Source organism: Mustela lutreola, chromosome 8 (genome assembly GCF_030435805.1).
Source record: "Mustela lutreola isolate mMusLut2 chromosome 8, mMusLut2.pri, whole genome shotgun sequence".
NCBI lineage: Eukaryota > Metazoa > Chordata > Mammalia > Carnivora > Mustelidae > Mustela > Mustela lutreola.
Window position 1 is genome coordinate 42,903,892 of NC_081297.1, and position 20,714 is coordinate 42,924,605.

General features: G+C 44.7%; 1 protein-coding gene across 1 annotated transcript in view; it reads left to right on the forward strand.

Moving 5' to 3' along the window:
• CACNA2D4 (calcium voltage-gated channel auxiliary subunit alpha2delta 4) overlaps window positions 1–20,714 on the forward strand; it is a 112,466-nt gene that overhangs the window by 33,800 nt on the left and 57,952 nt on the right. Inside the window, exons 11-20 of the mRNA XM_059187456.1 lie at window positions 93–206; window positions 710–788; window positions 2,282–2,415; window positions 3,845–3,922; window positions 4,707–4,787; window positions 5,339–5,413; window positions 8,494–8,580; window positions 9,145–9,216; window positions 18,568–18,629; window positions 19,709–19,776. Of these exons, the coding sequence (XP_059043439.1) occupies window positions 93–206; window positions 710–788; window positions 2,282–2,415; window positions 3,845–3,922; window positions 4,707–4,787; window positions 5,339–5,413; window positions 8,494–8,580; window positions 9,145–9,216; window positions 18,568–18,629; window positions 19,709–19,776 (850 nt within the window). The remainder of the gene's footprint in view (window positions 1–92; window positions 207–709; window positions 789–2,281; window positions 2,416–3,844; window positions 3,923–4,706; window positions 4,788–5,338; window positions 5,414–8,493; window positions 8,581–9,144; window positions 9,217–18,567; window positions 18,630–19,708; window positions 19,777–20,714) is intronic.

Consider the following 20,714-nt stretch of genomic DNA (forward strand, 5'->3'; position numbering starts at 1 on the left):
TGGGGGAGAGTGAAGGGTTGGGAGACAAGGTGGAGGTGTGGGGAGGGCAGGAGATGGCCTGCAGTCCCAGTGCCTGTCCTTTCCCTACACAGTTCCAAGAGGCCCGGCAAGGAAGCCTCTGCAACCAGGCCATCATGCTGATCACTGATGGGGCTGTGGAGGACTATGAGCCAGTGTTTGAGAAGTACAACTGGCCGGACCGCAAGGTTACTCTTCTGGTGGAAGTCAGGGGGAGCAGAGGAAGGGGCCAAGGGGAATGTTCTCGTACTGCCTGCATGGGATAACCATTGGTACAAAAACAGACAAACAAACAAACAAACTGTGCCTGCCCTGAGTTCAAATGTTCTGACCCATTAGACCCGTTATCTTATTCAAATAGTATGTCTCAGACTGGTGTTCCAAAATTACACTGACCCTAGGCACAGAGGCCTCTTGCAAGAAAGAGTACAGGCTGAGAGATCAGGTGTGGCATTGAGAAGAACACTGCCAGGCTGTGACCCTCCGCTCAGGATCTGGCCCATGTCACCACGGCCCTGGCAAGTCCTGTCACTGCCTGGGCCTCAGGATCCTTTCTGGTCAATAGGATGAAAGTGGAGAGTCCCAAGTCAGGAAAGTACTTGACCTGATATCCAAGGCTCACATAAATAATATTAGCACTACTTATAGCCAGGATCATAGCTGCTGAGTCCATCTGTGTCTTGCGGACTAGGTTCGAGTTTTCACTTATCTTATTGGAAGAGAAGTGACTTTCGCTGACCGCTTGAAGTGGATCGCGTGCAACAACAAAGGTGGGTGGTGTGTGAGCAGAGCTCCTTGCTGCCTGCGTCCAGTCGTTGAAGGTACTGAGCCATGGCTCTGACATGGGGCCTTGCAGAGGAGCAGTGGTGTGCCGAGATGACAGTATTCGCCCCTCCTTCTTACTTGGGAAAAGCTAGACAAAATGTAGATTGCTCCGGTGAAACCCTGAGTAAATGCATGATTACCCCTGCGGGAACTCTAGGTCATAAAGTCACTTGGAATGAAACTGAGAGTTTATGTATCCAGTGTTTGCAGAAGCAAAAATTCTCTCTTCAAATAAAGTCTATATGAACCACAATACAGACAGTGAGACAGAACTTACACGGTTTCAGTGTAAGTTCTCTCTTTTGTCTAGGCTCCGCTCCTCTTGTTGCAAAATTAAGCCCCTTTACTGTGGTTCTGCTTCCAGACAAAAAGCAGAAGATATCATTTTCTTTAGAATAATGTTTTGGATCTGATCATCATTTGTCTCTGGCCAGAACCCAAAGCCTGGGCTTCATGATGCCAAATTGGGCCCTCGATTCAACCAGCTTATGGAGTATGTACTGTGGTGCCTGGCAAAGTGGTCAGGATGGATTCAGTCTTGTTCTTGCTACTGTCCAGCAGAGGACACATACAAGTGAATCATTAATGATGATGTAATATGAAATGTGCTATAAGGGCAGAGGGGCACAGACGATACTGGGGTTGGGAGAGTGACTTGATGGGAATTTGGAGGCAGCAGGGAGGGCTTCCTAAAGAAGAGGTGTCTATGCTGAGACATAAAGGATAGTAAGAATCATCCAGACATAGAGAGCATGGAAGAGTGTTCCAGACAGAGGGTCTAAGACAAGAGGCATCTGGGAATGGAACGCAGTTTCACTTTCTAGAGGGTGGGATGAATGTTTTGTGGGAAGTGATAAGCAATGAGACCAGAGAGGTAAACATGTACTAAGTCATTCATAGCTATTTGCTCTTTTAAGCCATTTTGTAAGCCATTTGCTCTTTTAAGTATCACCTTGGCTACCACACAGAGGCTATAGCATCCCTCCCTGTAACTGGGAAGGCAGTGGTCAGAGAAAGGGGGTAGGGGGCACTGAGTTACTGCCTTGGACTGTACTCCCTGAAAATGGACCCAAAACAGAGCTGCATTCAGGAGAGGGTGCTCTTGGGAAATAACCCTGTAAGGAAATAAAGAGGGCATCAATGTGAGAGGGAAGCCAACCCACACAGTTCTTGCTGCTGAGGCCCCTCTGCTCTTCTGGCCTTTCTGGATTGGGAATGCCCCCCGGAGCTCTCCCAGGTTGAGACAGAACCGGGGCCTCCAGCTCTCCCCAGGAAAAGCATAGCCTTGGGAGAGAATAGTCCCTGTGACCCAGGGAAGCTCCTAGTGCAGATCCCACTTGTAAGCCAAGAGCAGCTGGGGAACAGTGTATGGGCCCCAGAGACCGATTTCAAGTGGTGCCCCCAGCTTCCCACAACCACACTACCCTCTCCTCTGCAGGCTACTACACGCAGATCTCCACTCTGGCAGATGCACAGGAGAATGTGATGGAGTACCTGCACGTGCTCAGCCGCCCCATGGTCATCAACCATGACCATGACATCATCTGGACAGAAGCCTACATGGACAGCAAGGTGGGAGCCTGACCCTGTTCCTGAGTTAGGGGCCCAGGAGTAAGAGGAACTTCCTGGGTCAGGAGAGTGGTGAACAGAATACCTCCTCAGGAGATGGGTGAAGGGGTGGACAGGCTCAGCCTGCTAGAAGACCCTTGCCTGGATGCTGTCCCCAGAGACCCGGAAAGCTGGTGAGCAGACCTGTTCAAGCCTGCCCTCCCTGGACAGAGCCCTTCTGCTTCAGACTTGTTCCTTCCCTCTTCCCTTGTTGGTTAGTGATCTATGCATGGTGTAATGAATACAGACAATATTGTATTATAATTACATAATATAAAAGACATCACTACAATGGCAATCATATGACAGCATAAATGTATCAAAGCAACACTTAAGTAATACCTTGAGTTAACACGAGGTTATGTGTCAAATATACCCAATTTTTTGGAAAGATTTTATTTATTTATTTATTTGATAGACAGAGTTCACAAGTAGGCAGAGAGGCAGGCAGGGAGAGAGAAGAGAAAGCAGGCTCCCTATTGAGCAAAGAGCCCAATGTGGGGCTCAATCCCAGGACCCTGGGATCATGAACTGAGCTGAAGGCAGAGGCTTTAAACCACTGAGCCACCCAGGTATCCCGAATATATCCAATTTTTAAAAGTTCTTCATTCTCCAGGTAAGAATACTATAGAACTCTAGGGGCTCAGCACAGCATTGGGTCGATCCTGATGACGAGGCACATATCAAACACACCTGCACACAGCACCTGTGAGGGCCTGTCTTCATAACAAAGTGGGATGCTTGCAGCTTCCAAGGAGGCTGAAGGAGCCCACACAGTAAGATGAGGCAGTTGGGAAGGGGGGCCATCTCAGAGGTGGGGAATGACGTGGCTCTGACTTTCTCAGTGAGGAAGAGGTTGTGGGTCTGTCTCATGGTCGTTAGGAGTGACTCTACAATCAGCTACAACTACGTTGTAGCCTCCCCTTGCGCTGTGCTTCCCCATGCATGCCCTTGCATTTGTAGGTGGCTCAGTGTCAATGTCCTTCTCCATCTTAACTGGACTGGACTGTTGTGTCTGCCAACCTTGTGTCCATGGCAGAGATTTCTGGGTCTGTGCAAGACGGGTTTGTTCCCTGAGCTCACGCTCTTCCTTGGCATGCTTGAGACAGAGGACTTCATGAGCATGTTTGAGAGCTGTAGGCTCTGGGGCTCTGACACTTGCCCTGGTTTAGGACAGTTGTTGCTAAGTGACATCGTCCTGATTCCCTCTCCATCCAACCTCTCTCCTTCAGCATTACTGCCAGCTCTCCTTTTGCAGAGAAGGGGAACCTCACATGTGGCTTTTTCCTCCTGTTGGAAGGTGACACTTCAGTGGTAGTCCACACGGGTGACTCTGGGTCCTCCACACTATGGACTCTGAACTCTCTATCCTTATCTCTTTCCTCCTTGACAGCTCTCCCCTTCGCAGGCCCAGAACATGATGCTTCTCACCACTGTGGCCATGCCAGTCTTCAGCAAAAAGAATGAAACAGTGAGTGGCCACTCTCTGAGAAGCTGCAACAGGGATTAGAATTTGGGGCCATGGGCTGGCCTCTTTAGACAAATGGTTCTTGACTTGGTTACATATCAGAGCCCTCTTTCATATTCAGATTCCATGCCCAACCAGCTATACCAGACTCTCTTGGTTGGGAAGGGGTGAGGAGGGAAAGTGGTGTGGTGTCTGTATTTCCCAAACCTCGCCCTGTGATTCTGTTTAGCAGGTTTGGAGTTGTCCTAGTGCTCTGAACTTGTAACCACTGTCCTGAGATATAAGGCTAGAAAGGTTCCCTTGCCAACCTTCTGGCAAAATAACACTTAACCTACCAGTTTGGGTGGCCTCTAATTTGTTGGTAAAGGCCTCTGGTCAGGGAATTTCTAGAAACTTCCATCCTTCCTCTGGTTAGAAAATGTTTCCTTATAGGCATTGTGTGTTTCAGAACGTCCATAGGTTATGGTCCCTGGGATTTTGATACTTCAGCTTCTGCCATGAAAATTAATATTTCATTCAATTTTGTATTTCTTTTAAATATTACAATTTAAATATTAATACTGGAAATTAATCTTCCCAGCAGCTGAGATTACTCCTGGGACCTCTTCTGGTAGGTTCTAGATGTTTATTCCAAAGAGCTCAGCCTAAAATCCAATTGCAGAAGAAGGGTCATATAAGGCCTGAGCAGCTTGCTTCCTCTTCCAGGCTCTGGGAAAGCTGAGGGTCCAGTCTGATCCTGTGCATAGGGAAGCCAGGCCCCCCCTGACCCTGATGTTTTTCTTTCCAGCGATCCCATGGCATTCTTCTGGGTGTGGTGGGCTCTGATGTGGCCCTGAGGGAGCTGATGAAGCTGGCACCCCGTTACAAGGTAAGCCTGGATCAGATGCCTGAGTGGAGATCACAGACTCCCTTGGAGCTGTCTTACCCAGCTCCAGAGCCTCTCTGAAGGCAATGTAGCCAAGCTCAGAGCTGGGATGGGGCCCTGCCATCCCACCGCCAGGGAAGTGCAGGCACTGAGCATGGGAGCAATGGTTTGGACTTCTGAGACCCTTTGTCACCACTAGCTCTGACTCGTTCTGTGGCCTTCTGTGCCTTGGTTTTTCTATCTGCTCCTCCATGCCATGCAGTCCTGTTTGGAGAACATGTGAGATTACATCATCAAAGCACCTAGAACATGTGGTGGGAAAAAGGTCAAGTAATTATATGCATCATTACAGCTGCTATAAACAGTAGAATTTAGGAAAAAATTCAAACTTCATGGCTAGTAGCATGGTGCTGGCCCTGTTAATATTCCTATTTGAGAACCTCACCACTGTGAGCTGTCATCTTTAATTGTCCTGCAGCCTGGCCTTTTGCTAGCTCCAGTTCTCCAGCTCAAACAACAGGTCTGATGCCCCTCAATCTCTGTTGTTTTGGCAGCTCGGAGTGCATGGATATGCCTTTTTGAACACCAACAACGGCTATATTCTCTCACATCCTGATCTCCGACCCCTGGTAGGTACAGATCTTATTTGCATTGGGATCTTAACTCTATGGGATCTAGAGATAGTTCATAAGAACAGTTAAAACAATGAGCACACACTGGGCTCCATTTAAGAACCCAGACAAAGAGTAATATAAGAAAAAAAAATTAAGTCATGGTCCTTGTCTTCAAATTGTTTATAATCTAGCAGGAAAGACAAAGCAAAAATTCATGAACTGATTGATGAACAGACCAGAGGGCATGTAATGAAATGTACAGTTTTCCCTGAAGGACAAGCCACTTATGTTCCTGTCACTGCCTCAGTCACACCACACTCCTCTTGGAGCCTGACAGTGGTATCATCAGACCTTCAGGGTCCCCACATGAGGAAGTGTGAACATTGAGTTAACAACAATAATGGCAAGGAAAGAGTCACATGAGAGGTGGGACAGCAGAGCTATGACTCCTTGAGTTTGTCTTGGGATATGTTCCCGAGTGCTCCTGTCTCCCTCCTGGCTCCCTCCATACTAATAGAGGGGGTTGGGGCATTTTCATATGCAGTCGACTGAACAACTGAGAGCCAAGAGAGAAAGTTGCATCATTTTATCTAAAGCTTCTACCTCCAAGACTTGGAGCTCCCTGCTGCCTCTGGTCATGGTACTTGGCCACTATTGATGACAATAATAACCATACTTCTCAGTGTGAGTGCTAGGACCAACAGGGGGAGGGAAGTTACAGGAACCTTAGCCCTTTCCCCTTTCAGTCTCACTCTGAATTGAGATGGCATCTGAAGAAAGTAGCTAGCAGAGTAAATTTGTGAGAACTTATTAAGGGGCTCATCTGCTCCAGTTGCCATTTGGAGAAAACAGCCAAATCACGTGTCATTCCAGTTTGGTTCAGATAGATACTGAATGTTCATAAAGCAACCGATTGAGCTATTTAAGGAAAACTGTAGAGGTTCATAGTAGAGAGATCGGGGCACACTAGAAGCCGTGTTGTCTTCCCAATTCAGACTCTACTGGGCAAGCATCTGAACCAAAATGGGTCACTGACTGGTATCAGTGGGTTCTGTAGGAGGTAGCCCCAATGGCAACAAAATGACTCACTAGGGGAGAAAAAGGTCTATCATGGAGCTGACTTGTAAAATTAAAGGGCACTGATCAGAAACTCACCTGTCAACAACTCTATAACATAGATGAATATAAGACTTCAACCAATCAATTGATATTGTGGACCTACTGGGGGGCTGACCTTATAACACTCTGAGAATGCTATAAACAGAAGGTAATAGTCTAATTAAGGAAAAAAGGTATACCCAAATAGACTTACACAAATGAAACAATTAGAGAAAAATACTGTGTAGATCATTATCATGACAAATGTCACTATGTAAAGCCAACATAATGAGCTTCCTAAAGAAACACTATCAGTTTGTGATAGATATTAAGGAGAACAATACTTAAGTTTTAAAAAGAAAAGTAATAGAGGATATGCCCAGTAATAAACTGAAAGAGGGTCAAGAGCCATACTGTTGGCCTGAGATCTTTCCGTTGGAGCTCGAAGTATAAGCTGTTATACAAAGTGGAATTATGGTTTGAACAAGAGGAGCTAGAGATGATCTTTCAAGTATTATGAGGAATAAGACAATAGCAATGATGCAGAATATTGCACCTTACTCAAAAGAAAGAGAGTCGATATAAAAGATGGTAGGGCAGTGCTGTTTGTCAAGAGCACAGGCCTCAGCAAGACCAGGAATGGAATGTCATCCAAGGGTGGGTGAGGAGGAAAGGACAATACTGCTGTGTCAGTTATAGTGCAGACCTCCTAGAGAGGCAAGAAATGAGGGTGACAATTTCTGGAAAGAAATAAAAACTGGCAGAAGCACGATACACAGTGATAGGGGACTTCAACCATTTGAGCATCTTTGGGGGCCTCATTCTGCTAAAAGTAGACCCTCTGATTAATTCTTAATTTACCCTGATAATAAACCATCCCTTTCCTTTTTTTATCTATTATTAAACTAAAGCTGGGAAGTGCTGCCAACCTAGTGGCAGATAACTTGATGATAATCTGTCTTGGTAGCAGAGAGGGAGGGAGGGAAGGTAGGGCCAGGAAATAATAACATTCAAAGACTTGATGAATGGCTCTGTGTTGAGCTGGAGGGAGGCCTTCATTAGGCGCTACAGAATCTGTCTGTCCTTGGCTTTGTCCCATTCAAGAATTCTATCAACAAGACGAAAACACAGAAACCAGATGACACAAAGTCTGGAAGGTATGGATAATACATTAAAGGAGAAAATTCGTATTCAGAAAGTACTCTTCTAAACAATGGGCTGAAACTAACAAGATAAATATATTAGGATGCATGGAAAGCTCTGCAAAATAGTCAATGTTCAAGCATAGTATTGAAAAGATGTAGTTTAAAAGTGTACCATGCAAGGAAAGCCAAGGGCACTTAAGTGACTGAGAACTTCATTTTGGCTGTCTGGGAAATCCAGCTGAATCAGAGGTAGCAGGCAAAGCCATATGATATTGTGGCCCACGAAGGTCGCACGCACACACCACAGTGGTCAGTACCCCATCTGAAATACTGACGTTCATCCTGGGCACTCCATTCTGGGAGTGACACTGACAATGTAGAGCCCATTCAGAGGGAGCTGAGGCATCTGCAACCTGTGAGCGTTTAGCTTGGAGAGGTGTAGTCAGGAATAACAAACACCTTCAAAAACCTCAACAGCCATCAGGTGGAAAACGTGCAGTGTAGCTCCAAGGAAAGAATAAGGCCAATGGGTAAAAGTAACAGGGGGCGCAGACTTGAGCTCTGTATGGGGAAGAGCTTCCTAATGATTAGAGCTGTCCCAACTACGACAAGCTGACTCACTATTAGGGAGCTCCTCACCATGGGAAATACTCAGAGTCCATGAGGTGATCTGTCACAAATGTTAGGAAGGGAAATGTTGCCTCCGGCAGAAGGGTGGCCCAGATAGCCTTCAGGAATCCCTGAGATTCTTTGATTTGATGAAAATATCTGTAAGGCTTCAGAGAAGAGATGAAAGTTGAGCAGGGCCTCGTGTTTCACCTCACATCTTTCTTCCCAAACTGCCCACTCCAGTACAGAGAGGGGAAGAAACTGAAACCCAAACCAAACTACAACAGCGTGGATCTCTCTGAAGTGGAGTGGGAAGACCAAGCAGAAACCGTGAGTAGGGAAAGCAGAGGAAGGAGGAGCGAGTGTGGCTCCATAGCCAGCACAGAAGCCAGCTGCGGGGCCATGAGCTCTGGGCCCACTCTCTTCCTCTCAGGGGAGGCTTTCCAATCCCAAACCAGAAGCAGTTTCCGTAATGGGCAATCCTTCCAACAACTATAACAACGTAATAGTATCTTCCTGAGTCTCAGGGAGGGCTAAGGTGGAAGGAGCCATGTCTATAAGCCACAGAGGTTGAATTACAGTAGTGTTTCAGTCTGATTTGGGGAGGGTGGTCAGTACTCATTCTAGAGGAAATTATGTCTCAGTATTATGACACCATGTTCTCTCATACATCAAAGTACTTGGGAGCATTATTTTGGTGAAGATCTGGAATTATAAGCTAAATAAAACTAGCTAGAATCAGGTCGATACTCCCTCCTGGTATTCTGCTTAAAGGAAAGAGGGAAGAGCTGGAAATATTCCTAAGGATCACCTGCAGTCTGGTCAATAAAGCTCAGTGCCTTCTACCCTCCAGTGTGAGCCAGGGGACTAATACCATTATCTTTCCTCTTGAAGCTCAGAACAGCCATGATCAATGGGGAAACAGGTTCTCTCTCTATGGACGTGAAGGTTCCACTGGACAAAGGGGTAAGATGCTCAAAGGAAAGAACCAGGGTCTGGTTCCAGGAAGGCAGCATCCCGACTGACTGAGGTTTGGGGTGGTCAGAAGGGATTTGAGCACCTGAACTAGAGCTTAAGACTTGAGTGTTTGGTGTAGACAGTAGATCATAGTGTGCATCAACCCCAGAGATACATTTGGCCAAGATCTGGTCAGTTCTTTTGAGACTACTGAGCAGTAGGTTAGCTCAAGGCATTTACAACTCTTCTTTCTTCCTACTGCTGCCTGCTATGCGGCCCTTTTTTTGTTTATAATGGAAGGAGGGAAAGTGATAGTTAATTTTGCAAATTGTTAGCAACTCTTGTTAATCATGTTATATGGGAAGAGGTTAAAAATAATCCACTGTCACTACAGATGGTCAAGAATCAGTGCCTTCACTGATGCCATTGCTATCTTCCCAGATTGGTGCATCATTTATAAAAGATCATTTCATCTTCTCATTTAAAAGGTTCCACTGCATTTATGCTGAATTTGCATTGTCCCTTGACATATTTACAAATGTCACCTCCTCCCTCACAACCACCCCCACCTCCTCCTCTTGTTGCCCATCTGCCTCAGCTAAAAGAACACAGGCATCTGTCTGCAACAATTAGACCCAAGTTCTTCCACAAACACAAACCTCCATGGAAGCCAAACAAGAAAGCATTGGAAAGGAAAAGCAATTCATTGCACTCCCTTTAGACACATGGGCTGAATTTCCCTGGGACCAGTATCTGATTTATGTGGCATCTGCCTGCTTTTTATAAGCTCTGGACTGGGAAGGGCCTCCATTAGGCAAACTGGGCAACATCAGTGATGTCAGGCCACAAGTTACAGAAGCTCCTTCCCCTTATCCAAAAAAAGTAGAGGTTTCTTCCATGCAGTTCCACTTTTATCCCAACAGACTCTTGCATATAAATGCACAAGGGAGCTCTTCCCTAACCCAGCCCTGCCAAAGCATTTAAGGTAGCTATAGTGAAAATTTTAACATACACATGGCGGAAGGCAACTTCCAGACAGATTGAAGTATGGCTATACTATATGTAATTCAGACCAACTTATGAAGTAGGCACTGTGTGTCCTCCATCCTTTCCTCCCAGTGCCCTGTGTTCTTATGTTGCCTTCATGCTTCTCAGAGCCACCAAGAGAGAGTTCTAACCAGATCCAGTCTGAACCTCTCCTCAAATTTCTGCTCATCCCTTTGATATTTTAGTATATGTGCTGCTGAAGTGAGCACTGCTCATCCCTTTGAAATGTGTTCGTTGCTGCTAATAAAACACCAAGGTTGAACTGTAATTTAACAAAAGCTCTTGGGTAATGCTGATCACGATTATGAGGGAGATGTGCATTTCATAGCACATAGGTGTTCATGGTATGACTACTATAATTACTATTACTACTACTAATAACGGTAGCTAACGTTTATTAGAAACTGGACTCAGCACTTTGTAAGTATCTCCTCAACATTCACAGCTCTGTGAAGTACGTACTATCCTAACTCCCATTTCATAGATGAGGAAATTCAGAGAAACTAAAAGCTTGCCCAGTCACCCAGATGATTAATTGCAAAGCCCACATGTGTCTGATTCTAAACCACGTACTCTTAATCACTAATGCATAAAGCTTTTCTGTAGGAGTGGCCCTGAATTCTCTACTCAATCTCTAGCTCAAAGATTTCCCAAGAGTGTCTCTTTAGAATTCTATTTCCATCTTTAAAATTCATGGTCTTTTCTTCTTCCTCTGCCTCATTATATCATAACTCAACTCTCTAATCTTTCCTCTCTTTACTTCCATGCTCAGAAGCTGCTGCACCTGCACTGTGAGTGTCGGATGTTTAGCTGTAAGACCACTGCAGCAGTATCCAGCCTCTCACTCCTCTGATCTATTATGATGCCACCCTCCCCAGTGTTGCTACATTTTGTTCTTTGCCGATTGCTCTGTCTTCCCTACATGTCTTCTCTTTTTAAGAGTTGCAGACAGGGATGCCTGGGTGGCTCAGTTGGTTAAGCAGCTGCCTTCGGCTCAGGTCATGATCCCAGGGTCCTGGGATCGAGTCCCACATCGGGCTCCTTGCTCGGCAGGGAGCCTGCTTCTCCCTCTGCCTCTGCCTGCCTCTCTGTCTGCCTGTGCTCGCTCACTCTCTCTCCCTCTGTCTCTGACAAAAAAATAAAATCTTTAAAAAAAAAAAAAAGAGTTGCAGACAGTCCTGTCGTGTTCTTGCCTGCCAGTCTACCCCAGCCCTCTCAGTTCAATGGCCTGTCTCACCTCACAAGCTTGTGCCTCAGTAGAAACACTCTACAATCCTAAGCCAAAGGAATGCTTTCTTAAAGCATTGTGGGAATATCTGTTACCATCCTGAAAGGTGGTGACCTGTTTTGTTGTTTTCTTTAGGGGATATAACGTGAATCCTTACTTCCCATAGATCAATTCAGATAGGCCATGTTCAGAAATGTGAGTAAGAGAAACAGACAAGTCCTGGTACTGCAGATGCTGGGAACTGAAATGTTACATGTGCCATGTTCAGAAATGTGAGTAAGAGAAACAGACAAGTCCTGGTACTGCAGATGCTGGGAACTGAAATGTTACATGTGCCATCTAAAGAGACAACTAAGAATCCATATTTTTTAATGTTATGCATTTAATTCCCAAAGTATTAAAAACACTATATGGGCTGATATCAAGGATCTCAAACTCGTAAGGAGTCCAGCTTTGGCCTGCAGGCCTCCTATTTGCCATTTGGATACAGGCTGTTTTTCCCAAAATGTGAACCAGTAAACGGTGTCATAATGTCTAACCCACCAGTAGTATCCTGGTCAAATGTCCTGGGACACACTTAAAAGAAAAAACAGATAATCACCATATCCTGGAGCATCTTATCCAAGTCTCTTTTTATCCTTTTCATGTTGTTTGATAGTTTAGAACAAATAATTAGCAGTGAGGGAGGGAGATTTCTTTACTAGCTTTCAGGTTCTTCCAAGTTAGCCCTGCTAACTTGGGCATATGATACACACACACACACACAGCAACTGGCACAGGTAGTTAGGGCAGCTTTGCCCCATGTTCCTCTAGTGCTTTCTAATCCCTATGCATTGGATTCAGAGGGATTAGATTAGAGTGCTCTGTGGCACTTTTTAATTCTCTCTCTTTGTCACACACTCATTCACTCACTCACACACTGTTTTTTACAGCAAAGGGAGGCAATCTATTAAAGGGGGAGACTGTTCTGATGCCTCTTCACTCTCATCTTCCAAACCTCTCCAGTCCTCTCTTTCTGTTTAATGGGGATTCAACGAAACCCCCATACCTTCTCTCTTCCTTTTGCCTCAGCCTTTAAAGATTCGCAGTTATGATTCCAGTTATGCAGTACTCATATTGCAAACTATGAATAGTTTGCAATAGACTAATCCTCCAGCACATAAAAACTATAAATTTAGACTAAATATAAAAAACAAACATTTAAGGGCATATGAAAATGACTAAAAGCAGGCAGAAACAAGGGTTGAAGAGGTTTCAACTTTTGAATCAAGAGAACTACACTGGGTAAAATACTCATTTTTGTGGGATTTTCTTTTCTGAAGGGCATGCCCCAGTCTGTTTAAATGAAAGAGTTACGATTCAAAAAGAAAGTTATAATTACCACCTTGAAGTATCAGAGAATAGAATTCGGGCTCTCAGAATGTCTGAACATGAAGGAAGGCATCCTAGAAATGAGGGATCCACAGGTGGGCTGGCCCTAACATATGTATACAAACTCCTCTTAAATTCTTGACTGACCTTAAACTACATATACACAGGGGAGAATATTAAGTACCCAGTGGAAAGCAACAGTTGAAGAGCTGAAAATCAGAACAAGGATTTCAACTGCTATCGATGGTAGTGAAGGTAGTTTGGAGTTGGAGTCACACTAACGTGAAGAGGCTTGGTAAATAGCTCAGGAATTTCTTTGAAAGCACAGAAGATGCTACACTCTAGGAGTAAAGACAATGTCCCAAGACCAGGAGATCTACTCTAGACCTAAAGACAAAGTTAAAACAGATCCACCCTAACAATAATGTAAATCTAAGCCTCCACTTGCTCAAGGTGATCAGCCAATTATTTATCCACTGATTAAAATAGAAACCAACATTCTCCAGAGGAAGACAAAGATCTCCAGCCTATTCTTTGCAATAGCCAGTGTGCAATAAAAATTATCAGACCCTTGAAGCAACTGGAAAATGTAACACATAGTCAAGAGAAAAAAAAAGTCTTAGAAACTGACCTACAGATGACCAGAATTAGAAGGATTTAAAAGCAGGTGTGATAAATATGCACAAGAAGTTAAAAGATGATCAGAATGAGTGACTAGATGGAGAATTTCAGCAGAGAAATGGTTGGGGTTTGATCAAAGAACTAAGTCCACTACAAGTGATATGGATATAGGGCTTTACTCCAGGAGTTAAACATTACAAGACTGTCATTTCTGGTAGAGAAGTCTGTGAGACTGGTGTCTCTGCATTGAGTGGTGAGCGTGAGGTCATCATAGGTCAGTAGGGTCAGCAGTTTAAAAGGAAAGGTGGACGGAATGCAAAAGAAAACAAGAAGAAACTGAAACCTATGAGGAAAAATAGGAACCCTGAAGACAGCTAAAACCCACACCTGTCTCTTACTACCTCCAATCACAATTATCACAATGGTGTGGGTAATCTCCAAGAAAGAGCAAGTGCCTTTCACATGGAGCCAGACAATCACCAGGCTCTGATCTCAGGGAAACTGAAGAAGGAGGTCTAGTGGCAGCTGGGGAAGTTTTGATTCTGGCTGCTGCCCCACGCCAAGAAGGTGAGCCAACAGCTCAGAGCAAGTTGCAAGTGCTTGATATGCTAGACTTACCTGTAGCGTGTAAAATGGTGCTGCTTCACTTCTGCCTTATAAACCTCATGAAAATCTCTTTGAGCAGGCCTATTTTGGAACCAGACAGGGAAGTGAGTCTGGAAATGTAGTTCCACCTTTGTTAATTTGACACAGTATAAAACCACCACAAGAACCAAGTGGAAATTCTAAAACTGACAAGTACAATATCTGAAATGAAATTTTCACTGGATGGCTTATCAGCAGATTGGAGGAAAATGGGACAGTGAATTTGAAGACAGATAAATAGAAATTATCCATTCTGAAGAACAAAGAAAATTTTGAAAAAATTTTTGAAAAAAAATTCTCCCTCAGTTATCTATAGTCTGACATATGTCCTTGGAGTCCCAGAAGAAGGCAGAAGGAATGGAACAGAAAGTATTTGAAAAAATAATGCCCCAAATATCCTGACTATTGTGAAAAACATCACCCAACATATATAAAAATTTCAGCAAACCTCAAGCAGGATAAAAAGAAAAAGAAGCCACAGCTAAGCTCACCATAATACACCTACGCCAGAAAATCTTAAAAGAAGCTGGAGGGAAACAATAATAGAATGATGGCTGACTTCTCATCAAAAACAATAAAATAAAAAATTTTAATGCCAAAGGAAGAAAAAACTGTCATCCCAAAAGTCTATGTATGGAGAAAATATCCTTCCAACAAGATGTGTATTTAGACATTTTCTTATAAAAAAAAAATACAACAGAGTTTATCACTGTCAGACCTGCACTATAAGAAATGCTTATGGAAGTCCTTCATGCTGAAGAAAAATGACACAGATGGAAATTCAGATCTACATGAGGAAACAAATGGCTCTGGAAATGGTAAATGAGCATATTAATATGACTTTATTTTTTTAATTGCTCAAAAAAAAATCTATGTTAGACAAAAATTTTGACCTTGTATAACATACATACAGGGCTTATAATATACAGAAGTAAAAGATGCATGACAACAATAGCACATGGTGGGGTTATCCCAAGAATGGAAGGCTAATCTGACATTCAAAAAAGTCAATCAATGTAATTCATTACATTAACAGAGTAAGAGAGTAACGCCATATGGTCATCTCAATAGATGCTAAAAAAGTGTTTGACAAAATTTAACTGAAAACAAAAGGAAATTTCTTCAATCTGATGAAAGGCATTTATGAAAAGGCTAACTTTAAGTAATGGAATATTAAATACTTCCTCCCTAAAAATGTGAACAAGAGAAGGATGCCTGCTTTCACCACCTCTGTTCAACTTTGCACTGGACCCTGCCAGGACCTATCCTTGCCATAAGGCAAGGAGACAAAATAAAAGGCACAAAAATTAGGAAGAGGTAAAAACTGTCTGGATTTACAGATGAGATGATGGTTTACGTAGAAAATTCCAAGAATCTGCAATACAACTAACAGGTAAATTTAGCAAGTTGACAGAACACAAGGTCAATACTATAAAAATCAATTGTATGTTATATATATATATATATACACACATACACACACATAAAATAAATATATATAAACATATATATGTATATATACATATATATTTTCAATTGTCCAATACTATAAAAATAAAGTGTATTATTTATTTATTTATTTCTAATTGTCAAAAAATGATTGGAAATAAATTATTTTTAAGTTCCAATTTCAATAGCCTCAAACAACATAAAATACTTAGGAATAAATTTAACAAAGTCATAAATGATCTCTGCACTGAAAACTACATAACATTGCAGAAAGAATGTCAAAATAAATTAAATGAGTAGAAAAATATAATCGTGTTTACAAGTTGTTATCAATATTGCCATGCCATCCATTTTCTCTAAACTAATGTGTAGACCAACATAATCCCATATCAAAATTTAAATGAGGTTTTTCAAGGATTATTTATTTATTTATTTGACAGACAGAGATCACAAGTAGGCAGAAAGGCAGGCAGAGAGAGAAGAGGAAGCAGGGTCCTTGCTGAGCAGAGAGCCTGATGTGGGGCTCGATCCCAGGACCCTGAGACCATGACCTGAGCTGAAGGCTTAACCCACTGAGCCACCCAGGTGCCCACATATCAAAATGTAAACAGACTTTAGGAGGAAGTAATTCTAAAATTTACATGCAACTGCAAAGGACCTAAAATGCCCAGACAAGAACAAATTTGGATGATTCGTACTACAGGATTTCAAAGTTGACTCTAAAGCTACAGCAGCCAAGCAGGGGGTAGTGATGCAAGAATAGACAAAAGGATGGAGAATCTTGGAATAAACTCTCATATTATCAACTGAGTTTCAACAAAGACAGCTTGTCGGATCAATGGAGGGAGGAAAGTCCTTTTAACAAATGGTGCTGAACCTACTGTATAAAATGTATGAAGAAAATAAATGGTAAGCCATATCTCACACCACATAGAAAAATTAATTGGAGATCGATCCTAGTCTTCAGGGTAAAAGCTACAACTGGAAGTCTTCTACAAGAAAACATAGAAAATCTTTACCACCTGAAGTTATCCAAAGATTTCTTAGACAAAATGCTAAAAGCACCAAACATAAAATGTAATATACTGAACCTCATCAAATGAAGTAAGCTCTGCTTATTAAAAGACACCATTAAGAAAATGAAAAAGTAAGGCCCAGACTGTGTGCAGAATACATAAAGAGCTCCTACAGATTGTTAACAAAAAGACTAACAACCCAATAAAAAAATGGGCAAAATACTTGAGCAGAACCTTCCCAAACGAAGATATACACATGAAAACATGCATCATCCGTCATCAAGGAAATGCAAACTCAAACTGCAATCAGATTTCGTTCCATACCTTCTGCTAAAATTTAAGGGACCGATCGATAGGAGAGTGCAAAGGCAAGCTAGTGTCCCACACATCAGCGCACCCCTAGGCAACAGAAGGAAACACACTGCGGACACACGCAACACCGATGGATTTTAAAGACATTATGTTATGCAGAAGAAGCCAGACCCAAAGAAGCACACACCATGAGAACAGTCCAACGTAATCTAAGGCCATAGAATTCAGAACAGAGTTGACCCTTGGAGGGTGGGTGGGGCTGGACTGGAAGGAGGCAGAGAGACTTCCTGGGGACAAACACTCCATATCTTGATTGGGGAGGTAACTACATGGCTGTACACATTTATCAAAACTACTGGAAGAACATACTAAAGATCCATGAATTTTGCCTTTTTCTTTAATAAGTGAAAAAAAAAAAAAAGGAAAAATTAAAGAGATCATCAGTTTAGACACTCAAGCCATCCCCACCTTGGAAGGCAGGGCTCCCAAGGTCATCACAGTCCCGCTGGCTCCCATCCCGACTGCCCAGGACGGCTGGGAGGGAGGGAGACTGCAGAGAGGAGCTGACAGAGGCAGAGGAAGCAGGAGGGCAGCCCGTGGGATGAGGCCAGAGCTGGAGAACGGTTCTTTCGGGTTTAGTCTAAAACCGGTTTCCTATAGAAACAAACCTTTCTGTGTCACCCCACTCCCGCTCTGTCCCCTTCTGACATCTTCCTCTCATTTCCAAAATGAAAGAGAAGCCAGGAAGAAGAGAAGGGAATAAGAACAGCTCTGGAGGCAACCACAGCCCACAGGTTTCCCAGTGGCATAAGCAGATAGGACCTTCCACAGAACTTCAGAGCCCAGAGCAAACCCGGCTCTTCCCTGGGCCCACACCCATCCGTGAAAAACACTCACAACCTCACAGCAACCTTAGGCACTGCCGGGTGCTGTTGTCAGTCCTGACTTACGAGCAAGCGCTCTAATGCTCAGAGCTGTGAAGTCACTCACCTGAGATCACACAGCCTGGAAGTGGCCGAGCTGGCCTTCAGTCCCCATCGTCAGGTGCCCAACCCCCACTCTGCCTTCTCTGATGCCCTCACTTCCACAAATTCAGCTGAAGCCCAAAATATGGCAGCTTTGCAAGGAAAAGGACTCTGTGAAAGGGGCATGTGGCACTAGAAGGGGTTTCGTGGAGGGACCACTGCCCCCTCCCCCTTGGTTGTATTCCAGAAAGGGGGAGGTTGTAGGTGGGTCATACACCAGCTGGCGGTCTCCTCTCCCGTCCCATGTGAGCCCCAGTGTCGCTATCCATGCCATCCTGCATGGCCCGATACAGTAGCCACTAGCCACATTGGCTATCTAAATTTCAATGCATATTCACTCAGTTATCTAAAACGTAAAACTTCAGTGCCCCAGGCACATGTTTCAAGCGATAGCCGCACGTGGCTGGCAGCCACTTTCTGGGACAGCACATGCTGTCCCTTCGTCAGGCAGCCCCCGTGGCCGCAGCTTGCTGGGCCTGGTGGACAGTCTTGCCTGTGGCATCAACAAGGTAAGGCATGTCCTTGGCAGTTGGAGGTGAGGGTTCAGAGGTGAGGGAAGAGGCACAGAGGCATTCGATGAGGAGGTGGGAGTCGTGATCAGGCATTCCTCTCCCCAGCAAACACCCTTTTTCCTTCTTTCTTGTAGAAGAGAGTTCTTTTCCTGACCAACGATTACTTCTTCACAGACATCAGTGACACACCTTTCAGGTGAGGGGGGCCCCCGTTTTGTGTGGAAGGGGGAGCAGTGGTTGGAATGTAAATACCCACCACTCAGGGCAGAGCTCTCCCATCAGGGTAATGAGTTTATTTCGATTTAGTTGGCAATTTTTGTGGTAACCCAAAGGAAAAAAAAAAAAAAAAAAACAGGTTTGCCTGCAGGAAACAAGATCTAGACGCACTCTGCGGGTGAATCCTTCTGTGCAAGGGTGGAGCCAGACTGCCTGGGCTGGGTCCCAAGCCCACCTCCAGCAGGCTGTGTGACCTTAGTTAAGGTACTCAACTGCACTTGGCCTTCGATTCTTGCCTGTAGAAGGAGGCCCTTGTAAAAGGAAATAGTAGCTCTTTCTTTGTGGTTGGTGAGGACAGAGGATCTTAAAGCGACGCAATGTAAACAATGGTAAGATGAAAGATGGAATTCAAAATTGTCTTGGGTTCCTTCCAACTCGTATTCAACTTGAGGAATTATACAGGTTAGTAAACAAGTAGACTGCATCTCTGAATCGCCTCATTTCTCATTTCTCTCCTGCTCAGCCTAGACTGCTCATTAGGATACCTGAGGAGTTTTGCAAAGTTGCCAATGCCCCAAACGAGTAGACTCAGAGTTTCTGGGGTGGGGCCCCAGCACTAGTATCTTTTAGAGCTCCCCAAGTGATTCAGATGTTCAGCAGATATTAAAAGCAGTGTTCTACCAGGATAGAGAGGACGGCATTGTGGGATTCACCAGGCAGGAAAGGGCTTTCCTGTTTGTGGGACCCCGTGGGATACAGAAACCTCTCACAATTCAGGAGGTCCCTGAAAGCTCTGGGATGACTTGACTAAAATGGGAGCCAAGGGGGCTCCTGTCCTAGAGAACGTACAGGGTCCTTCTCAGGAAGAAAGGCCAATGAAAAGAATAGAACAGTTCTAGAGGGGACAACCTGCAAAGCCAAGGGCAAAATCTTGTCCTGCAGGCCACTTGTCGGGGCAGAAAGCTCACAAACCTCAAGTGACTGTAAGGAGGGAGGTGGGCCGGGTGCCCCTTGGCTCTTGCTGTCACTGAACATGCTCGTTCTCTGTTCTCCCCACAGCCTGGGAGTGGTGCTGTCCCGGGGCCACGGAGAATACATCCTCCTGGGGAACACATCTGTGGAAGATGGTGGGTCTGTGGCAAGTACTGATGGGCAGCGTAGAGGGAAATGCAGATTCTCCCTGGGCACTGAGCAGGGCCAACCCGGCGCAGAGCGGAAGGCTCCCAGGTCCGGGACTTGAGAGCGACTCTCAGAGCGGGGCTGCCTAGCCAGGAGGGGATCTGCAGGTTGTGCAGGATCTGTGGGTCATTTGTCAAACTCAACTCAGCCTAGGACTAGCCCTCGTGGAAAGCTTTGCTGGACCAGAGCAGGAAGGCCTCGAGGGGAGGTGTTTCTCTGGACAAAACTGGACTTCACCTGTCAGAGGGCATGACAGAGGAGGTGGGGAAGAACAGAAGCTGGCTAGGACGGCCACACCAAAGCACTGCAAACTGGTGGGCTTAAAAACCAGAAATGAATTCTCTCACAGTTCTGGAAATCTGCCCACTCTGACCCCTCCGGGGCAGGATCCTTCCTGGCCTCGCTAGCTCCTGGAAGCCCCAGGCATTCCTTGACTTGCAGCCTTTGTCCTCATCACAGGGTTTCTCCCTCTGTGGGTCTCTAATTTAGCCTTATAGAGGACACCACGCATCCCGGGTCGGAGCCCACCCTAACAGCTTCATTTTCACTTGACTACATGTGCCGAGACCCCATTTTCAAATAGAGTCACATTCACAAAGACTGGGGTTCATACTTCAACATATCTTTTCGGAGGACACAGCTCAACCCATAACAGGGAGCTTACAAGACATGAACTGAGAGGGGCTGTGAGAAACCCGGGTCGGGGGGAGGATGGGAGAGAAGGGCCCCGCCCTCCCTAACCCAGCGTGCTCTTGACTTCCAGCTGCCTGAGAACCTTGAGAGCACAAAACCAATACCCAGGGCTCAGGGATGTCTCAGGAAGTCTTGAGACAGTGGGGTCACAGTTCTAATGGTCAAATTCTGTCCATTCTTCCCTCACCATCTC